The sequence below is a fragment of the Amblyraja radiata genome, chromosome 1 (assembly GCF_010909765.2).
Source record: "Amblyraja radiata isolate CabotCenter1 chromosome 1, sAmbRad1.1.pri, whole genome shotgun sequence".
Taxonomy (NCBI): Eukaryota; Metazoa; Chordata; class Chondrichthyes; order Rajiformes; family Rajidae; genus Amblyraja; species Amblyraja radiata.
The window spans coordinates 181,010,005-181,033,604 of NC_045956.1; the positions used below are offsets into that span (position 1 = coordinate 181,010,005).

At 47.0% G+C, this 23,600-nt stretch overlaps 1 protein-coding gene across 1 annotated transcript in view; it reads right to left on the minus strand.

Moving 5' to 3' along the window:
• Positions 1 to 23,600, minus strand: part of sfxn5 (sideroflexin 5) — a 133,133-nt gene that overhangs the window by 56,183 nt on the left and 53,350 nt on the right. Inside the window, exon 5 of the mRNA XM_033035752.1 lies at positions 12,219 to 12,336. Within this exon, the coding sequence (XP_032891643.1) occupies positions 12,219 to 12,336 (118 nt within the window). The remainder of the gene's footprint in view (positions 1 to 12,218; positions 12,337 to 23,600) is intronic.

The window sequence follows — 23,600 nt, forward strand, 5'->3', positions numbered from 1 at the left end:
GTATATTTCGACAGTCTTGCTCAGTCCACCACTTCATCGATCTTGCTGTCGTCAGCAAACGCTCTGATCAACCCATCCACGTTTATGTTCAAGTCATTTATATATGTCACAAACAACAGAGTTCCCAGCACAGATCCCTGTCGAACTCCACAGGTTATGGACCTCCAGTCAGAATAATGCCCTTCTAGCACAACCCACTGGCTTCTATCGATAGTAGACAAAAATGCTGGAGAAACTCAGCGGGTGAGGCAGCATCTTTGGAGCGAAGGAATAGGCGACGTTTCGGTTCGAGACCCTTCTTCAGACTGATGTGGGGCGGGAAAAAGAAAGGAAGGGGTGGAGATAGTGGGCTGTGGTAGAGCTGGGAAGGGGAGGGGAAGAGGGGAGAAAGCAGGGACTACCTAAAATTGGAGAAGTCAATGTTCATACCGCTGGGGTGTAAACTACCCAAGCGAAATATGAGGTGCTGCTCCTCCAATTTGCGGTGGGACTCACTCTGACCATGGAGGAGGCCCAGGACAGAATGGTTGGATTCGGAATGGGAGGGGGAGTTGAAGTGCTGAGCCACCGGGAGATCAGGTTGGTTAATGCGAACCGAGCGGAGGTATTGGGCGAAACGATCGCCAAGCCTGCGCTTGGTCTCACCGATGTATAGCAGCTGACACCTAGAGCAGCGATTGACATATCAATAAGTCAGTCCTAATACTGGGTGGGTCTTGAATGAATTCAAACAACTAACCACATATTGCTGTGGGTCCTATTGGCAAACTTGTGCCGGACGGGAGCGGGGAGAAGAAGGAATGACTGGGGTGGGATAAGTGTTTGAGTATGTAGGTACCATGTACAATCCAGAGGGGTCTTGGCAAAGTTCATTTGGACAGGATGATTCCCTCTGTGGGAGAATCTTGAACTCAGGATCACTGTTTAAAAATAAGAGGTCATCTATGTTTAAGGTAGAAGAAGCGGTTTTTTCCCTGAGTGTTACTTTTGGAGTAAGTTCTTGGAGCGCTAATCCTCAAAGATAGGCACAACATGCTGAAGTAACTCAACGGGTCAGATAGCATTTCTGGAGAATAGGAGTAAGCGATGCTCTGGGTCGGAAACCTTCTTCAGACACCTCTAATTGCCAGTCACCTACTCCTTTTCTCCAGAGATGCCACCTGACCCACTGAGTTACTCCAGCATTTTGTATCCTTTCTTCGATGTAAACCAGCATCTAGAAACATAGAGACATAGAAAATAGGTGCAGGAGGAGGCTATTTGGCCCCTCGAGCCAGTATCACCGTTCATTGTGATCAGCGCTGATCATCCACAATCAGTAACCCGTTGCTGCCTTCTCCCCATATCCCTTGATTCCACTAGCCTCCAGAGCTCTATCTAACTCTCTTTAAAATTCATCCAGTGATTTGGCCTCCACTGCTTTCTGTGGCAGAGAATTCCACAATTCACAACTCTCTGGGTGAAAAGGTTTTTTTTCATCTCAGTTTTAAATGGCCTCCCCTTTATTCTTAGACTGTGGCCCCTGGTTCTGGACCCACCCAACATTGGGAACATTTTTCCTGCATCTGGCTTGCCCAGTTATAATTTTATGTTTCGATAAGATATCCTCTCATCCTTCTAAATTCCAGTGAATACAAGCCCAGTTTCTCATCTTTGCTCATATGACAGTCCTGCCATCCTGGGGGATTAACCTTGTGAACCTACGCTGCACTGCCTCAATAGCAAGGATGTCCTTCCTCAAATTAGGAGACCAAAATTGCACACAATACTCCAGATGTGATCTCTCCAGGGCCCTATACAACTGCAGAAGGACCTATACTCAAATCCTCTTGTTATGAAGGCCAACATGCCATTAGCTTGCTTCACTGCCTGCTGTACCTTCATGTTTACTTTCAGTGACTGGTGTTCAAGCACACCCAGGTCTCGTTGCACTTCCCTTTTTCCTAATCTGACACCATTGAGATAATAATCTGCTTCCTTGTACTTGCCGCCAAAGTGGATAACTTCACATTTATCTACATTATACTGCATCTGCCATGCATCTGCCCACTCACTCAACCTGTCCAAGTCATCCTGCAACCTCCTAGCATCCTCATCGCAGTTCACAGTACCACCCAGCTTTGTGTCATCTGCAAATTTGCTAGTGTTACTTTTAATCTTAATGTTATGTTTGACGGGAATCAGCCTACCTTGTAACATCCTGTACTGAACCTGAATTCCACCAGTTTGACTGTGTGGTCATTAAATAATCTAATCTAATCTAATCTAAATCATTAATATATATTGTAAATAGTTGCGGCCCCACCACCGAACCTTGCGGCACTGCACTCACCACTGCCTGCCATTCTGACAGGGACCTGTTTATTCCTACTCTTTATTTCCTGTCTGCCAACCAGTTCTCTATCCATGTCAATACCCTACCCCCAATCCCAAGTGCTCAACTTTTGCCCTGTGGGACCTTTTCAAAGGCTTTCTGAAAGTCTAGATACACTACATCCACTGGCTCTCCTTCATCCATCTTATTTGTCACATCCTCAAAGAAGATTAGTCAAGCATGATTTCCCCTTCCTAAATCCATGCTAACTTGGACCAATCCTTTTACTGCTTTCTAAATGCACCATTATTACTTTAATAATTGACTCCAGCATCTTCCCCACAACCGATGTCAGGCTAACTGGTCTGTAATTCCCTGTTTTCTATCTCGCTCCTTTCTTGAAAAGTGGGATAGCATTAGCTACCCTCCAATTCACAGGAACTGAGCCTGAATCTATAGAACATTGGAAAATTATCACCAATGTGTCCACTATTTCTAGAGCCACCTCCTTGAGGAACCTGGGTTTCAGATCTGAAGTTCTTTCCTGCACAATATTCCTCAAAGGCTGTTTAAAGCTGAGTTTGTAAATGTTTTTAAGTGGAACGTAGGCAGATATAATAAACAAGGTGTTGAAATGGCTCCATGGGTATTGGAAGTATAAGGGGAGGTCATTTAAGACTGAGGTGAGAAGAAACTTTTTCACCCAGAGAGTTGTGAATTTATGGAATTCCCTGCCACTGGGGGCAGTGGAGGCCAAATCATGGGATGGATTTAAGAGAGAGTTAGATAGAGCTCTAGAGGCCAGTGGAGTCAAGGGATATGGGGAGAAGGCAGGCACGGGTTATTGATAGGGGCCGATCAGCCATGATCACAATGAATGGCGGTGCTGGCTCTAAGGGCCGAATGACCTCCTCCTGCACCTATTTTCTATGTTTCTATGTTTCTAAGTTGAAGTTACAATCAGATCAGCTGTAAACTTACTAAATGGTGGAGCAGACCTGAGAAGCCAAGAGTTGAAGATTTGAATCCTTCAAAGATTGAGGAGATTTAGTATAGAAACAAATACTCTGCTGAATCTGTTCCTGTGCTGTACTTTTCTATGTTCTATATTATCAGACCACTGAACGGACTCGTATAAGGCAGGGCCCAGTCCCAACCTTCGAACCTACCTCATCGTACACCTTGGACATTTTCTCTAGAACGCTGTAAAGCTATATTCATCAATCTGGTATTTTTCTCTTTGCACTACCTGTTGAGTATGATGTGATTATATTCATGTATACGTATGATTTGACTGGAAAGCACACAAACAAGATGCGTCACTGTACCTCAGTACACATGATAATAGTAAATTTGGCACTTTGGCCTTCATCAGTCAGAGTATTGAGTAGAGAAGTTGGGAGGTCATGTTACAGTTGTATAAGATGTTGGTGACATGGCATTTAGAATATTGTGTTCAGTTCCGGGCACCATTTTATAGGAAAGATATTGTCAAGCTTGAAAGGGTCCAGAAAAGCTATAGGGAGAGGTTGAGCAGGCTGGGTCTCTATTCCATGGAGCGCAGGAGGATAAGGGGTGATTTATAGAGGCATACAAAACCATGAGAGGAATAGATCGGGTAGATGCTCAGAGTCTTTTATCCAAAGTAGGGGAATTGAGGACCAGAGGACAGAGGTTCAAGGTGAAGGGGTAAAGTTTTAATAGGAATCCGAGGGGTAGCTCTTTCACACGGATGATGGTGGGTGTGTGGAACAAGTTGAGGCTGGGACTATCCCATCGTTTAAGAAGCAGTTGGACAGGTACATGGATAGGACAGGTTTGGAGAGTTATGGACCAAGCGCAGGCAAGTAGGATTAAGTTAGCTTGGACACTGGTGGCCGGTGTGGGCGAGTTGGGCCGAAGGGCCTGTTTCCATACTGTATTAATCTATGACTCTATCTATGACACTAACTCCTTTCAATACCAATAACCAGTACTGATCACTGGCTGATATGTTGGTAGTTTCCTGATTTCTTTCCCCATCATTTCTTAAATATTGGAGTGCATTTTCTACCCTCCAATTTGCAGGAACTATTCCTGCATCTATGAAAGGTTGGAAGAAGGTAACCAGAGGATCCGCTATCTCCAGAAGTCGCCCGTTAGGCCCAGCCCTCCCGCCGCAGACCGGGGGCTTGGCCTCCATGGACGGAAGACCCACGCCCGCTGTGGATCGAGGACCAACGGGAAGCCACCTGGAGGGCCAGTGAGCAGGTAGACACAAAAGGCTGCAGTAGCTCAGCGGGACAGGCAGCATCTCTGGAGAGAAGGAACGGGAGACGTTTCGGGTCGACACCCCCTCTTCAGGGCCAGTGAGCAGACCGGTTGCGGGAGTGGGTGCACGGACTTGACGGGGGGGAGTGGGCCGCTGGAGGCCCTGCAGCAGTCTGGACCGGGCGCCGCTCCAAGAGGCCGAGCACGTGGACAGCACACGGCCTACAGCGGCGGGGGGCACCACGGCAACGCTTGGCCAGGCCGACCCTGCAACGTCGCCGTGGCAACGGGCCTTCATGGTCAGGTCAAGATCCCTGCACTTACAACAACTGGGACTTGAAAATAATGTCAAATTGGTGACTGTATCTGAGATGCTGATCTAATATGTATCTAAGTGATAATGAATAGTGATACCTGAACTGTATACGAAATCAGGGCATTAGGATTTCTCAGTTTTCAGGTTCATTAAATTATCTTGTAATATTGTTTTTACTGTTACTTATTTCTTATAATTCCTCATTTACACTGGACCCACAGTTCCTTATAATTTTTGTGAGATTTCCTGTGTCTTCTGCAAAGATGCACACAGCATTTGCTTAATTCCTGCTATTTCCTTACTTCTCATTATAAGTTCCCCTGACAGGTAGTCATAGTCATACAGCACATCGCTAAGCGTTGGCCCAACGCTATCATTAAAGAACTCACACTCCCCTTGATCGTCTTTAACCTTTTACATACTTACAGAGGTTTCGAGGTTTAGAGATACAGCGGGGAAACAGGCCCTTTCGGCCCACCGGGTCCGCGCCGACCAGCGATCCCCGCACATTAACACTATCCTACACCCACTAGGGACAATTTTTACATTTGCCAAGCCAATTAACCCACATCACTGTACGTCTTTGGAGTGTGGGAGGAAACCCAAGATCCCGGAGGAAAACCCACGCAGGTCGCGGGGAGAACGTGCAAACTCCATACAGACAGCACCCGTAGTCAGGAACGAACCCGGGTGCGCCACAGTGAGCGCCTTCAAGGTCAGTTTATTGTCACATGTACCAATTAAGGCCCAGTGAAATTTGAATTACCATACAGCCATTAAAAAGTGAAAAGCAACAAGACACACAACCGCAACAGTGGATTCCACAACAGTGGATTCCACATTCCTCACTGTGATGATAGGCAATAAAGCTCAATCTTAAGGGCCTGTCCAACTTGGCGATTTTTTTCACTATCATTGACTGATGTATCAGGTCACCGAAAGTTTTTCGGTGTGATGCGGCGTGATGACGTGTTTTTTCAAGTGTCGCAACATTTTTTTTTGTCGCCGCTGAATTTTGAAATGTTCAAAATCTTTTGGCGACACTGATATGACGCAAGCAGTAGCCGAAAAGATCGGCAAGTGGGACAGGCCCTTTACAGTTTGTTCTTTTAATGTTTCTTGCTAGATTACTCCCATATTGTCACTTGTGTAGGAAGGAACTGCAGGTGCTGGTTTACACTGAAGATAGACACAAAATGCTGGAGTAACTCACCAGGGCAGGCAGCATCTCATATTTTGCTTGGACAGCTTACAACCCAGCGGTACGAATATTACATAGATACATAGAAAATAGGCGCAGGAGTAGGCCATTCGGCCCTTCGAGCCTGCACCGCCATTCAATATGATCATGGCTGATCATCCAACTCAGTATCCCGTACCTGCCTTATCTCCATACTCCCTGATCCCTTTAGCCACAAGGGCCACATGTATCTCCCTCTTAAATATAGCCAATGAACTGGCCTCAACTACCTTCTGTGGCAGAGAATTTCACAGATTCACCACTCTCTGTGTGAAAAATGTTTTTCTCATCTTGGTCCTAAAAGATTTCCCCCTTATCCTCAAACTGTGACCCCTTGTTCTGGACTTCCCCAACATCGGGAATAATCTTCCTGCATCTAGCCTGTCCAACCCCTTAAGAATTTTTTGACATATTGACATCTCTAACTTCAAGTAACCCTTGCTTTCCCTCTCTCTCTCCACCCCTCACCCATTCTCGTTCTCCGACCAGTCTGACTGTCCTCCTGAATAAATTTTACATTGTATGCTTCGTTGTTAATCTTCCCCGAGCTAACAATGATCTATTCTACACTTTCTTTGAGCTTCCTGTCCTTTGATCTCTCCTTTTCAAACCTTACCCTTCCATATCTCTCATCTCCCTCTCCCGACTTTCAGTCTGAAGCCGGGTCTCGACCCGAAACGTCTCCCATTCCTTGCATTCCCAGTAATAAGGAGTGAGCCATTTAGAACGGAGATGAGGAAACACTATTTCTCACAGAGAGTGGTGAGTCTGTGGAATTCTCTGCCTCAGAGGGTGGTGGAGGCCGGTTCTCTGGATGCTTTCAAGAGAGAGCTAGATAGGGCTCTTAAAAATAGCGGAGTCAGGGGATATGGGGGGAAGGCAGGAACGGGGTACTGATTGGGGATGATCAGCCATGATCACATTGAATGGCGGTGCTGGATGGAAGGGCCAAATGGCCTGCTCCTGCACCTATTGTCTATTGTCTATTGTCTGGCCCGCTGAGTTACTCCAGTATTTTTTGCATCTGTCTTCTAATGTCACTTGTTGCCTTTGCACTTTCATATCTGCACTTTCTCCGTAGCTGCGACACTGTATTCTGCGTTGTCTATTTTCCCTTTTGCACAACTGCTTGTAGCTATGTGCATGGTACTTAGGTATTTAGGGATGGTAGGATTTGACAAGTTTGAGAACTCATACCTTCAGATTTAGGGACAGTTTCTTCCCAGCTGTTATCAGGCAACCGAACCGTCGTCTCACCAGCTGGAGTGTAGTCCTGACCTCTGATCTATCTCATTGGAGATCTTTGGAACTATCTTTATTTGGACTATATTTTGCACTAAAGGTGGACAACTAGGGTGGGGGAGGGGGAGAGAGAGAGAATACGGGAATTACTATAAATTAGAAAAATTAACCTTCATACCATATGGTGCCCAAGTGAAAAACCAGTTCCACTGTTCAAAGTCAAAGTCAATTTTATTCATCACATACACCTGAAGGTGCAGTGAAATGAATTTGCCAGCAGCGATACACTTAAAAAATGAACACACAATACACAATAGAATTTAACACAAACATCCACCACAACATTCTTCACTGTGGTGGAAGACAACAAAGTTCAGCCAGTCGTCCTCCTTTGTTCATCCGTGGTCGGGGCCATGAACCCTCCGTAGTCGCCGCTAGAGGACGGCGCGATGTACAGGCCCTCTCGTCGGGATGATCAAAACTCCAACGTCAGGACGGTCAAACACACTCCACGGCTTGGAGCACCCGAATCGGAACTTTCCTACCAGAGACCGTGGCTTCAGGATGTTATAGGCCGCGGGCCGGCAGTCGGAGCTCTTCTCCAGCGAGGGATCCCAGACTCCGGATGGTAAGTCCACGCCACGCTCGCGGCTAGAAGCTCCGCAGACCAAAGCCTCATGATGCCAAAGTCACCGGGCCAGTGATCGGAGCACTCCTCTCTGGCGACCCCCGGCAAGGGTTCACCCGGCCCGCGATGGAAAAGTCCACACTGCGCCCACTGCTGAAGCTCCAGGCCCGACTCCGGGAAAGGCCGCTCCAATCCATGGTGTTAGGCCGTGAGGGAGGCGACATAGAAAACAGTCGCCTCTCTGTCGAGGAGGCGACCGAAAGTGGTTCCCCCCCCCCCACCACCCCCCACACAAGACACACCAAAAGGCACCAAAACTAACATTTAGACACACCAAAAAACGAAAAAAGTCGAAATAATGAACACGCTGCTGGCAGGGTAGCCGACTCGCAGCGCCCCCACTGACGCATCCTTGTATCCCTCTTGTTGTCACACCTTCCCCAGTCATCGCTGAGCCATTATGGGCTCCACCCTGCCTGTGGTCACCTGTAGTTGTACTGACTTTTTCTTGCCCCCAATTTATTTCCCTCCCCCCTCCCCAAGTTTCAGTCTGAAGAACAGTCTCGACCCAAAACATCACATCAGAGATGCTGTCTGACCCGCTGAGTTACTCCAGCAATTTGTGTCTATCTTCTGTATAAACCTTCAAGGATGTGTCCCTTATTAGGGAACTGAATCAACCTACTAGAATCAGAGACCAGTGCTGATCTACCTCATTGGTGACCTTCGGACTATCCTTGATCGGACTTTGCTGGCTTAACCTTGCACTGAACGTTATTCCCTTATCATGTATATATACACTGTAATGTCTCGATTGTAATCATGTATTGTCTTTCCGCTGACTGGATAGCACGCAACAAAAGCTTTTCACTGCACCTCAGTGTGTGTGGAAGGAAACTAGAGCTCCAGGGGCAAACCCACATGGTCTCAGGTACAACGTGCAAACTCCATACAGACAGCAACCGTACTCAGGATCGAACCAGGCTCTCTGGTGCTGTGAGGCAGCAACTCTACCGCTGCACCACTGGTTTAGTTTAGTTTATAGTTTAGAGATACAGCACGGAACCAGGCCCGTCGGCCCACCGGGTCCCCGCACACTAACACTATCCAACACCCACTAGGGACAATTTTTACATTTTCCAAGCCAATTAACCTACAAACCTGTACGTCTTTGGAGTGTGGGAGGAAACCGAAGATCTCGGAGAAAACCCACGCAGGGTCATGGGGAGAACGTACAAACTCCGAACAGACAGCACCCGTAGTCAGGATCGAACCAGGGTCTCCGGCGCTGCATTCGCTGTAAGGCAGCAACTCTACCTCTGCGCCACCGTTCTTGGTTTGGTTTATCTAATGCACTGATCTATCACAGTGACCATGCTGATTTAGAAGAATGAGAGGGGATCTTATTGAAACATAAACGATTATTAAGGGTTTGGACACGCTAGAGGCAGGAAACATTTACCCGATGTTGGGGGAGTCCAGAACCAGGGGCCACAGTTTCAGAATAAGGGGTAAGCCATTTAGAACGGAGATGAGGAAACACTTTTTCACACAGAGAGTTGTGAGTCTGTGGAATTCTCTGCCTCAGAGGGCGGTGGAGGCCGGTTCTCTGGATACTTTCAAGAGAGAGTTAGATAGGGCTCTTAAAGATAGCGGAGTCATGGGATGTGGGGAGAAGGCAGGAACGGGGTACTGATTGTGGACAATCTGCCATGACCACATCAAATGGCAGTGCTGGCTCGAAGGGCCGAATGGCCTACTCCTGCAACTATTGTCAATTGTCTATTAATGAAAGGCTGATTGATGGGGATAGCAGAGTAAGTCAGTGCAGGGAATCGCGAGGTGCATTGATGGCTGATGGTGGAATATAAGAACCAGCATCTTTGCGAAAGAAAAAGGTTGACGCCGGATACTTCCGCCGTCTTTTCACAAAACTCACTTCAGCTGGTGTGTCACAGCCACAGTCTTGGAGACTGTGACCTTTTCTTTGTGCAATGTGTGAACAAGGTTTAATTATATGCTCTGTCTAATTGTGCACTGTAATAACCAACTGCAGGTTAGATGGACACCATACCGTTATCACTGAATTACTGTAGTTTAGTTTAGTTTAGTTCACGATTCAAGATTCAAGATTCAAGAGAGTTTATTGTCATGTGTCCCAGATAGGACAATGAAATTCTTGCTTTGCTTCAGCACAACAGAATAGAGTAAGCATAAATAAATACACAACAGATCAGTGTGTCCATATACCAATGAATATATAAACACCCATAAATAACAGATGAAGTGCAATGGGCTATTTAACGATCAGAGTTTTGTTTGAGTTGAGTTTCTCAAACAGTTTAGTTGAGAGATACAATGAGGAAACAGGCCCTTCAGCCCACCACGCCCGCACTAACACTGTCCAACAGATACTAGGGCCAATTTACAATAGAACCAAGCCGATTGTACACTCTGAAATTTAGAAGGATGAGAGGTGATCTTAGAAACATAGAAACATTGAAAATAGGTGCAGGAGTAGGCCATTCGGCCCATTCAATATGATCATGGCTGATCATCCAACTCAGTATCCTGTACCTGCCTTCTCTCCATACCCCCTGATCCCTTTAGCCACAAGGGCCACATCTAACTCCCTCTTAAATATAGCCAATGAACTGGCCTCAACTACCTTCTGTGGCAGAGAATTCCACAGATTCACCACTCTCTGTGTGAAAAATGTTTTTCTCATCTCGGTCCTAAAAGATTTCCCCCTTATCGTTAAACTGTGACCCCTTGTTCTGGACTTCCCCAACATCGGGAACAATCTTCCTGCATCTAGCCTGTCCAACCCCTTAAGAATTTTGTGAATTTCTATAAGATCCCCCCTCAATCTTCTAAATTCTAGCGAGTACAAACCGAGTCTATCCAGTCTTTCTTCATATGAAAGTCCTGACATCCCAGTAATCAGTCTGGTGAACCTTCTCTGTACTCCCTCTATGGCAAGAATGTCTTTCCTCAGATTAGGAGACCAAAACTGTACGCAATACTCCAGGTGTGGTCTCACCAAGACCCTGTACAACTGCAGTAGAACCTCCCTGCTCCTATACTCAAATCCTCTTGCTATGAATGCTAACATACCATTCGCCATTCTTCACTGCCTGCTGCACCTGCATGCCTACTTTTAATGACTGGTGTACCATGACACCCAGGTCTCGTTGCATCTCCCCCTTTCCTAATCGGCCACCATTCAGATAATAGTCTACTTTCCTGTTTTTGCCATCAAAGTGGATAACCTCACATTTATCCACATTATACTGCATTTGCCCACTCACCCAGCCTATCCACCTTGCAGCCTCCTAGCATCCTCCTCACAGCTAACACTGCCCCCCAGCTTCGTGTCATCCGCAAACTTGGAGATGTTGCATTCAATTCCCTCGTCCAAATCATTAATATATATCGTAAATAGCTGGGGTCCCAACACTGAGCCTTGCGGTACCCCACTAGTCACTGCCTGCCATTGTGAAAAGGACCCGTTTACTCATACTCTTTGCTTCCTGTCTGCCTGCCAGTTCTCTATCCACATCAATACTGAACCCCCAATACCGTGTGCTTTAAGTTTGTATACTAATCTCTTATGTGGGACCTTGTCGAAAGCCTTCTGAAAGTCCAGATATAACACATCCACTGGTTCTCCCTTATCCACTCTACTAGTTACATCCTCGAAAAATTCTATAAGATTCGTCAGACATGATTTACCCTTCATAAATCCATGCTGACTTTGTCCACTTATTTCACCTTGCTATCCCATCTTTAATAACTGATTCTAGCTTTAATAACTGATCTTATTGAAACATATAAGATTATTAAGGGTTTTTGACACGCTAGATGCAGGACACAAGTTCCCGATGTTGGGGGAGTCCAGAAACAGGGGCCACATTAGAGATGAGGAAACACTTTTTCACACAGAGAGCTGTGAGTCTGTGTAATTCTCTGCCTCGGTGGAGGGCTCTGGATATTTTCAAGGGAGAGCTAGATAGGACTCTTAAAGACAGCGGAGTCAGGGGATATGGGGAGAAGGCAGGAACGGGGTACTGATTGTGGATGATCAGGCATGATCACATTGAATGGCGGTGCTGTCTCGAAGGGCCGAATGGCCTACTGCGCCTATTGTCTATGTTTCTTTAAAATTCCACGCAAGCTGGTGACCCATATTGACGCATAACCGAAATGATGGTTGATATTTACTGACCTCAGAGATCTGTGGGAAGAGGCTGATGGCAAGGGGCAGTGCAAATCCAAAGGCAGCCAGGCACACGAGGCTGTGCACTGGGAGAGTCAGTCTCGGGCGGGCTTGAAGCATCCGTGTCCTGCACAGAAAGGAAGACATGTAAGAGGACTTCTTTCTCTCAGTGTCTCCACCAGGTTCAATGAGCAGCTTTTCTCTCAGCAACCATCAGATAGAAACATAGAAAATAGGTGCAGGAGGAGGCCATTCGGCCCTTCGAGCCAGCACCACCATTCATTGTGATCATGGCTGATCGTCCCCAATCAATAACCCGTGCCTGCCTTCTCCTCATATCCCTTGACTCCACTAGCCCCTAGAGCTCTATCTATCTCTCTCTTAAATCCATCCAGTGACCTGGCCTCCACTGCCCTCTGTGGCAGGGAATTCCACAAATTCACAACTTTCTAGGTGAAAAACTTTTTTCTCACCTGAGTCTTAAATGACCACCCCTTTATTCTAAGACTGTGGCCCTGGTTCTGGACTCGCCCAATATTGGGAACATTTTTCCTGCATCTAGCTTGTCCAGTCCTTTTATAATTTGATATGTTTCTATAAGATGCCCCCTCATCCTTCTAAACGCCAGTGAATACAAGCCTAGTCTTTTCAATCTTTGCCCATATGACAGTCCCGCCTGCATTCATCCTATCTATTCCTCTCGTGATCTTATATACTAAAGAGATTCACCTATTCTGGTTAAAAGACTGCATTTACCCTATATATTCCCTTCATGATCTTATACACGTCTATTAGATCACCTACTCTGGGTAAAATACTTCAGATTTACCCTATCTATGGTGGAATTCAATGCCACAGAAGGCTGTGGAGGACACGTCAATGGATATTTTTAAGGCAGAGATAGGTAGGTTCTTGATTAGTACGGATGTCAGGGGTTATGGGGAGAAGACAGGAGAATGGTGTTAGGAGGGAGAGATACAGTGGCTTGCAAAAGTATTCATACCCCTTGAACTTTTCCACATTTTGTCACGTTACAACCACAAACGTAAATGTTTTTTATTGGGATTTTATGTGATAGACCAACACAAAGTGGCGCATAATTGTGAAGTGGAAGGAAAATGATACATGGTTTTCAAATTTTTTTACAAATAAAAAACTGAAAAGTGTGGCGTGCAAAAGTATTCAGCCCCCTTTACTCTGATACCCCTAAATAAACAAGTATAAATACAGCTGTTCTGTGAAGGCCTCAGAGGTTTGTTAGAGAACAAACAGCATCATGAAGCCCAAGGAACACACCAGACAGGTCAGGGATAAAGTTGTGAAGAAGTTTAAAGCAGGGTTAGGTTATAAAAAAATATCCCAAGCTTTGAACATCTCACGGAGCACTGTTCAATCCATCATCCGAAAATGGAAAGAGTATGGCACAACTGCAAACCTACCAAGACATGGCCGTCCACCTAAACTGACAGGCCGGGCAAGGAGAGCATTGATCAGAGAAGCAGCCAAGAGGCCCATGGTAACTTTGGAGGAGCTGCAGAGATCCACAGCTCAGGTGGGAGAATCTGTCCACAGGACAACTATTAGTCATGCACTCCACAAATCGGGCCTTTATGGAAGAGTGGCAAGAAGAAAGCCATTGTTGAAAAAAAGCTATAAGAAGTCCCGTTTGCAGTTTGCCACAAGCCATGTGGGGGACACAGCAAACATGTGGAGGAAGGTGCTCTGGTCAGATGAGACCAAAATTGACATTTTTGGCCTAAATGCAAAACGCTATGTGTGGCGGAAAACTAACACTGCACATCACCCTGAACACACCATCCCCACTGTGAAACATGGTGGTGGCAGCATCATGCTGTGGGGATGCTTTTCTTCAGCAGGGACAGGGAAGCTGGTCAGAGTTGATGGGAAGATGGATGGAGCCAAATACAGGGCAATCTTGGAAGAAAACCTGTTAGAGTCTGCAAAAGACTTGAGACTGGGGCGGAGGTTCACCTTCCAGCAGGACAACGACCCTAAACATACAGCCAGAGCTACAATGGAATGGTTTAGATCAAAGCATATTCATGTGTTAGAATGGCCCAGTCAAAGTCCAGACCTAAATCCAATTGAGAATCTCTGGCAAGACTTGAAAATTGCTGTTCACAGACGCTCTCCATCCAATCTGACTGAGCTTGAGCTATTTTGCAAAGAAGAATGGGCAAAAATTTCAGTCTCTAGATGTGCAAAGCTGGTAGAGACATACCCCAAAAGACTTGCAGCTGTAATTGCAGCGAAAGGTGGTTCTACAAAGTATTGACTCAGGGGGGCTGAATACTTTTGCACGCCACACTTTTCAGTCTTTTATTTGTAAAAAAATTTGAAAACCATGTATCATTTTCCTTCCACTTCACAATTATGCACCACTTTGTGTTGGTCTATCACATAAAATCCCAATAAAATACATTTACGTTTGTGGTTGTAACGTGACAAAATGGAAAACCTTGTGACCTTGAAACCTTGATTGAATGGCAGAGTGGACTTGATGGGACAAATGGCCCAATTCTGCTCCAATCACATACATAGAAACATAGAAAATAGGTGCAGGAGTAGGCCATTCGGCCCTTCGAGCCTGCACCGCCATTCAATATGATCATGGCTGATCATCCAACTCAGTATCCTGTACCTGCCTTCTCTCCATACCCCCTGATACATTTAGCCACAAGGGTCACATCTAATTGCCTCTTAAATATAGTCAATGAACTGGCCTCAACTACCTTCTGTGGCAGAGAATTCCACAGATTCACCACTGTGTGAAAAATGTTTTTCTCATCTCGGTCCTAAAAGATTTCCCCCTTATCCTTAAACTGTGACCCCTTGTTCTGGACTTCCCCAACACTGGGAACAATCTTCCTGCATCTAACCTGTCTAACCCTTTAAGAATTTTGTAAGTTTCTATAAGATCCCCCCTCAATCTTCTAAATTCTAGCGAGTACAAGCCGAGTGTATCCAGTCTTTCTTCATACGAAAGTCCTGACATCCCAGGAATCAGTCTGGTGAACCTTCTCTGTACTCCCTCTATGGCAAGAATGTCTTTCCTCAGATTAGGAGACCAAAACTGTACGCAATACTCCAGGTGTGGTCCCACCAAGACCCTGTACAACTGCAGTAGAACCTCCCTGCTCCTATACTCAAATCCTTTTGCTCTGAAAGCTAACATACCATTCGCCTTCTTCACTGCCTGCTGCCCCTGCATGCCTATTTTCAGTGACTGGTGTACCATTACACCCAGATCCCTTCTTGATCTTATACACCTTTATGAGATCACCCCTCATTCTTCTGTGTTATGGATCGGGAGGGGACTCGGAAATAGAGAAGTCACAAAATCGAAAGACAGTAGAAATTCTACCAGTAAATTACTGAGGGAAAAGGGGATAAAAAAATAGCCTGTTAATTGCTGTCCTGCCTGCTGTGAGTTTGGTGGAGGCCAGAACCAATTTGAAGTAATGAGTGATGGAGAAATGAGGTGTGAACACCCAGCATGCTGTCGTCTCAGGCCAGGTCACACACCACCCAGTGCAGGGTCCTCATTAAGGGGCCTCTGCCACAATTAAGCAGCCAATTAACAGGTGCAACTCCCCTTCTTAATTGGATGTCCTATTTTACTGGGATGCCAAGTATAAATAGGTTCATGTCAAGTCCCAAACCTTCTTTCCCTCTCATCGCTGGTAATGTCTTAAGTTCATAAGTGATAGGAGCAGAATTAGGCCATTCGGTTCACCAAGTCTACTCCGCCATTCAATCATGGCAGATCTATCTTTGAGGGAGTGCAGCGTAGGTTCACGAATGGCCTGCTCCTGCACCTATTGTCTATTGTCTATCTCTCCCACCTAAACCCATTCTCCTGCCTTCTCCCCATAACCCCTGACACCCTTATCAAGGTTAATTCCCGGGATGGCGGGACTGTCATATGCTGAGAGAATGGAGCGGCTGGGCTTGTACACTCTGGAGTTTAGATGGATGAGAGGGGATCTTATTGAAACATATAAGATTATTAAGGGTTTGGACACGCTAGAGGCAGGAAACATGTTCCCGATGTTGGGGGAGTCCAGAACCGGGGCCACAGTTTAAGAATAAGGGGTAAGCCATTTAGAGATGAGGAAACACTTTTTCACACAGAGAGTTGTGAGTCTGTGGAATTCTCTGCCTCAGAGAGCGGTGGAGGCCGGTTCCCTGGATACTTTCAAGAAAGAGCTAGATAGGGCTCTTAAAGAAAGCGGAGTCAGGGGATATGGGGAGAAGGCAGGAACGGGGTACTGATTGTGGATGATCAGCCATGATCACATTGAATGGCGGTGCTGGCTCGAAGGGCTGAATGGCCTACTGCACCTGTTGTCTATCTCTCCCACCTAAACCCATTCTCCTGCCTTCTCCCCATAACCCCTCACACCCTTATTAAGAATCTATCAATCTCTGTCTTAAAAATATCTACTGACTTGGTCTCCGTTGTCTTCTGTGGCAACGAATTGCACAGATTCACCACCCGCTGACTAAAGAAATTTGGGTGCAGAGGAGTGAGATGATGAGGAGCATATAATAATAATATAATAATAATATAATATATCTTTTTTATTGTCATTGCACGTCAGTGCAACGAGATATAAGATCTATTGTATGAACATTTACTTGCCCTAATATCAAGTAATTACCCCCTTCCACTGCCTCGACCTCTACAACCTCCCTTTTATTGATTCATAGAGTGAGAGCTGAGAAGCTCCATCACTGTCTCCTCCCCTTCTCAGCTCTCCCTCTAGCTCTCTGGCTCCTCCTCTTCCTTTCTTCTTCCCGCCCCCCCCACCCTCACATCAGTCTGAAGAAGGGTTTCCTCCCGAAACGTTGCCTATTTCCTTCGCTCCATAGATGCTGCCTCACCCGCTGAGTTTCTCCAGCATTTTTTATCCACCTTCGATTTTGCAGCATCTGCAGTTCCTTCTTAAACACTTATAGAAAGAAGTCAATGAAGCAACAAACTGGCTGGCCAGCGATCACCCATACCACCACACACTCGGGACAATTTTACCAAAGCCAATTAATCTACAAACCTGCACGCTTTTGGAGTGTGGGAGAAAACCCGGAGAAAACCCACGCAGGTCATAGAAACATAGAAAATATGTGCAGGAGTAGGCTATTTGGCCCTTCGAGCCTGCACCGCCATTCAATATGATCATGGCTGATCATCCAACTCAGTATCCCATCCCTGCCTTCTCTCCATACCCCCTGATCCCTTTAGCCACAAGGGCCACATCTAACACCCTCTTAAATATAGCCAATGAACTGGCCTCAACTACCTTCTGTGGCAGAGAATTCCAGAGATTCACCACTCTCTGTGTGAAAAATGATTTCCTCATCTCGGTCCTAAAAGACTTCCCTCTTATCCTTAAACGGAGTCACGGGCAGAGCGTGCAAACTCCACACGGACGGTAGGAACGCACTTCCCACCGTTTGCCAATGACTAAAATGATGCCAAAAGGACTGAAGAGATGGCTGTTGAACATGCCTTGATGGAAGTCATTATCACAAATCCAGTTTGTCTAATGATCCTTTAGTGTGACCGTTCAGAGCTCGGGTATATTATCACTGTCAACACGTGCAAGGTGCTCATTGCTACGTTGGATCCATAAACAAGTTCATTACTATAAAAAGATAAACTTTCAACATTGGAGTCTGTTCCACTTTAGAGGAATCATGTTTCCAAAACAGACCCAGTTTTGGCTCGGCAACCTTATACGAGCTATCAGATTAGCGAAGCGGCCTTCTGTTGCAGCACCTGGGTGGGAATTTCTTTTCATTTGTAAAGCGTTTGTTTCTTTGCGTGAACGTTTGTGCTGAGCCGGGTGAGAGAGGTTCGCACCGGGCAACTGTAGGCGTTCCACTCTGTTGCCAGAATCTGAGGTCAAACGGCCAGTGTGACATGGAGGGGGGGGGTGTAGAGGAGAGGAGAATGACGATACCCAGGAGGCTGGGGAACGTGGTGGGCTCAGCCTGCTCCATCCCAGGCACACCCCGTCCCCGCCATTCAAAGTACTGCCTCACGCGCGGCACGGTGGCGCAGCGGTAGAGTCGCTGCCTCACAGCGCCGGTGACCCGGGTTCCATCCTGACTGCGGGTGCTGTCTGTAGGGAGTTTGTACGTTCTCCCCGTGACCTGCGTGGGGTTACTCCGGTTTACAGTTGAGTTCATTGTCACGTGTACCGCGGGACGGTGAAAATCTTTCGTCCCGTGCCATCCAGTCTCCATTGGCAATAGACAACAGACAATAGACAATAGACAATAGGTGCAGGAGTAGGCCATTCGGCCCTTCGAGCCAGCACCACCATTCAATGTGATCATGGCTGATCATCCACAATCAGTACCCCGTTCCTGCCTCCTCCCCATATCCCCTGACTCCGCTATCTTTAAGAGCCCTATCTAGCTCTCTCTTGAAAGCATCCAGTGAACCGGCCTCCACCGCCCTCTGAGGCAGAGAATTCCACAGACTCCGGTTTTCTTCTCCTCCATTGCTCCGGTTTCCTCCCACACTCCAAAGACGTGCACAGGTTTGTGTAGGTTAATTGGCTTCTGTAAATTGCCCCTAGCGTGTAGGATGCAAAAGCGAAATATCATAGAACTAGTGTACAGGGTGATCGTTGGTTGGCCTGGACTCGGTGGGTCGAAGGGCCTGTTTTCTAGCTGTATCTCTAAACTCCAAAAGGCCACATCTATCATCGAAAGCTCTGAGTGAAGAAGCTGGCATCTCCCATCAAGGACCCACACCATTCGGGCCATGCCCTCTCACTCACTGCTACCACCGGGCCGGAGGTACAGAAGCCTGAAGTCCCCACACCACCGGGTTCAGGAGCAGATACTTTTCCCTGGTCAATTCTTCCCTTCCCACCCAAACCACCCCCTCCCCTGCTACTTTCCCTTGCAACCGCAAGAAATGCTACACTTCCCGCTTTACCTCCGCCCTCGACTCCATCCAAGAACCCAAGCAGTCTTTCCAGGTGAGGCAGAGGTTCACCTGCACCTCCTCCAACCTGAACTATTGCATCCGCTGCTCTAGATGTCAGCTGATCTATATCGGTGAGACCATGCGTAGGCTCCGTCCAAAACCTCCGCTCGGTTCGCAATAACCAGCCTGATCTCCCGACGGCTCAGCGTTTCAACTTCCCCTCCCATTCCAAGTCCGACCTTTCTGTCCTGGGCCTCCTCCATGGCCAGAGTGAGGCCCAGCGCAAATTAGAGGAGCAGCACCTCATATATCGTTTGGGCAATTTACACCCCAGCGGTATGAACATTGACTTCTCCAATTTCAGGTAGTCCTTGCTTTCTCTCTCCTTCTCCTCCCCTTCCCAGCTCTCCCATAGCCCACTGTCTCTGCCTCTTCCTTTCTTCTTCCCCCCCCTCCCCTACCTCCACATCAGTCTGACGAAGAGTCTCGACCTGAAACGTCACCTATTCCTACGCTCCATTGATGCTGCCTCACCCGCTGAGTTTCTCCAGCATTTTTGTCCGCTTTCCTACAACCATCAGGTTCTTGAACCGACCCGTTCAACCCTAATGTGTAGGTAGGAACTGCAGATGCTGCTTCAAACTGAAGATAGACATGCGGGTCCGGGGGAAGAGACCGCTTCCCGGAGCTCCCGCAACGCGACTTCTCCAGCCCGTGTCGCGGGGTTGGAACGACCCGGAGCGGGGACGTACATCGCCTGGAACGGCTTCATGGCCGTGGGACATTCCAGCGCCCGCCGGGAGCTCCAACATTGTAACTTTTAGACCGGGAGCGGGGCCGTAAATCGCCCGGCACGGCCTAAAATGGCCGTGGGACTTAGCATCGCCCGCCTGGGGCTTGGACATCGGGAGAGACATGGAGAACAGGGGAGAGAAAAGACTTTGCCTTCCATCACAGTGGGTTCACTGTGATGGATGTTTGTGTGAATTAAATTGTGTGTATGTCTGTAGGAAATTATCTTTGTTTGTATGGCTGTGGAAACGGAATTTCGTTTGAGCCTCACTGAGGCTCAAATGACAATAAATGGTATTGTATTGTATTGTATTGTATTGTATTGTAAAATGCAGGAGTAACTCAGCGGGACAGGCAGCATCTCTGGAGAGAAAGAATGGGTGACGTTTCGGGTTGAGACGTTTCGGGTCTGAAGAAGGGTCTCGACCCGAAACGTCACCCATCCCTTCTCTCCATAGGTGCTGCCTGTCCCACTGAGTTACTCCAGCATCTTGTGTCTATCTGCACAACCCTAATCCTACCTTCGCAACAAAACACAATGGAGCGCCTCTTGCACTAATATGGAGCTGTTTTGTAATTGCGCTTTGAACCAATGTCTATTTTTGCACAATTTCTTTTGGACTCTAGATACAACGTGAAAACAGCCCCTATGCCCGCCGAGTCCACGGCGGCCAGCGATCGATCGCCCATTCACTAGTTGAATCCTACACACTAGGAACAATTTACAGCAGCCAATTAATCTACGAACCTGCACGTCTTTGGAGTGTGGGAGGAAACCGGATCACCCGGAGGAAACCGGATCACCCGGAGGAAACCCGATCACCCGGAGGAGATCCGCATGGTCACAGGGTGAACGTGCAAACTCCGTGCCCACGATCAGGATTGAACGCGGGGCTTTGGCGCTGTAATGCAACAACTCTACCGCTGCGCCACTGTGCCGTCCACTGTGGGCTATGATGCTGTTGCAAGCATGGTTTCCTTGGTTACTGCACCTCACCGTACTGACATATGACAATTTAGTTGACTTGCTGACTTGGCAAAACAAGCAAGGATGAAAAAGAGAAGGGTTTTTCGCAAGGAGAGCATGAAGGGAGGTGTAAGGAAAAGATCGATTTTGCAAGATAAGGGATGCCAATAAAACCAGTCAGGAGCATGGCGGGTGTAGGGTGGAGGCCGGTTCTCTGGATGCTTTCAAGAGAGAGTTAGATAGGGCTCTTAAAGATAGCGGAGTCAGGGGATATGGGGGGAAGGCAGGAACGGGGTACTGATTGGGGATGATCAGCCATGATCACATTGAATGGCAGCGCACAAAATCAAAATTATACTTAAGTTATGCATCACCTGATTGAAACTTACTGAATAATGACAGGCCTGGATAGAGAGGATGTTTCCACTAGTGGGAGAGTCTATGACCACAGGGCAAAGCCTCAGAATAAAAGGGTGTACCTTTAGAAATGAGGAGGAATTTCTTTAGTGAGATGGTGCGAATCTGTGGAATTCATTGCCACAGACGGCTGTGGGGGCCAAGTCAGTGGGTATTTTTAAAGCAGAGTTAGATAGATTCTTGATTAGTACGGATGTCAAGGGATATGGGGAGGAGGCAGGAGAATGGCGTTGAGAGGGAGAGATAGATCAGCTGTGATTGAGTGGCGGAGTGGACTCGATGACCACGGCCCAGATGGTGGGGATCCTTGAAGATAGATGTCGTCTTCGTTACTCGTCACTTTAAATCCATGCTCACTGGCACAGCACTGTAAATAGTTTTGGCTGCGTGAAGGAGTCTCAGTCGCCTTGCCTGGGGGACTGCAAGCTTCCACGTGTAAACAGATGACTTGCGGATCAGCCTGCGACTCTTGCGCTGTAAGTTGGCAAGTGGCGTGTGGAAGGGCGCCAGTGCAACATGACGTTTCGCTGAGGGGTATTTTCGTGGGCGAGCTAGGTCTGCGTTATCGCCTCTAATTCACTTCCTCGTGCTAAACAAGCAGTGGAGCTGCAGGTTGAGGTGTTTATTAGCAAGTCAAAGCTGTTTGATACAGAGAACATACTGGGGACATCTAAATTTATCACCATTATGGCAGGTTTCAGCATTTACATTCAGCGAGGGAATTAAAAATCATCAATACCTGGAGTATTGTGTGCAGTTTTGGTCCCCTAATTTGAGGAAGGACATTCTTGCTATTGAGGGAGTGCAGCGTAGGTTTACAAGGTTAATTCCCGGGATGGCGGGACTGTCATATGCTGAGAGAATGGAGCGGCTGGGCTTGTACACTCTGGAGTTTAGAAGGATGAGAGGGTATCTTATTGAAACATATAAGATTGTTAAGGGTTTGGACACGTTAGAGGCAGGAAACATGTTCCCGATGTTGGGGGAGTCCAGAACCAGGGGCCACAGTTTAAGAATAATGAGTAAGCCATTTCGAACGGAGACGAGGAAACACTTTTTCTCACAGAGAGTGGTGAGTCTGTGGAATTCTGTGCCTCAGTTCTGGACTCCCCCAACATCGGGAACATATTTCCTGCCTCCAGCGTGTCCAAACCCTTAATAAACTTATATGTTTCAAAAAGATGCCCTCTCATCCTAAATTCCAGAGTGTACAAACTCAGATGCTCCATTCTCTCAGCATGTGACAGTCCCGCCATCCCGGGAATTAACCTTGTAAACCTACGCTGCACTGCCTCAATAGCAAGAATGTCCTTCCTCAAATTAGGAGGCTAAAACTGCACACAATACTCCAGATGTGGTCTCACTAGGGCCCTGTACAACTGCAGAAGGACCTCTTTGCTCCTAAACTCAAATCCTCTTGTTTTGAAGGTCAACATGCCATTCGCGTTCTTCACTGCCCCCTGTACCTGCTCTTAAAAATAGCGGAGTCAGGGGATATGGGGAGAAGGCAGGAACGGGGTACTGATTGTTGATGATCAGCCACGATCACATTGAATGACGATGCTGGCTCCAAGGGCCGAATAGCCTACTCCTGCACCTATTGTCTATTGTCTAAAATGATCACCAATGCGTACACGATTTCTAGAGCCACTTCCTTAAGTACCCTGGGATGCAGACTATCAGGCCCTGGGGATTTATCAGCCTTAAGTGCATCAGTCTACCCAACACCATTTCTTGACTAATGTGAATCTCCTTCAGTTCCTCCATCACCTTAGATCCTCTGGCCACTAGTACATCAGGGAGATTGTTTGTGTCTTCCTTAATGAAGATGGATTCAAGGTACCTGTTCAACTCGTCTGCCATTTCCTTGTTCCCCACAATAAACTCACCTGATGCAGTCTTCAAGGGTCCAACTTTGGTCTTAACTAATTTTTTCCTCTTCACATACCTAAGGAAGCTTTTACTATCCTTCTTTATATTCTTGGCTAGCTTACCTTCGTACCTCATCTTTTCTCCCTGTATTGCCTATTTAGTTATCTTCTGTTTCTCTTTAAAAGTTAACCAATCCTCTTGCTTCCCGCTCATCTTTGCTATGTTGTACTTCTCTTTTATTTTATTCTGTCCTGACTTCCTTTGCCAGCCACGGTCGCCTCTTACTCCCCTTGGAATCTTTCTTCCGCTTTGGAATGAACTACGCCTTCCTGCAGTTCCTGCACCTTCTGTATTATTCCCAGAAATACCTGCCATT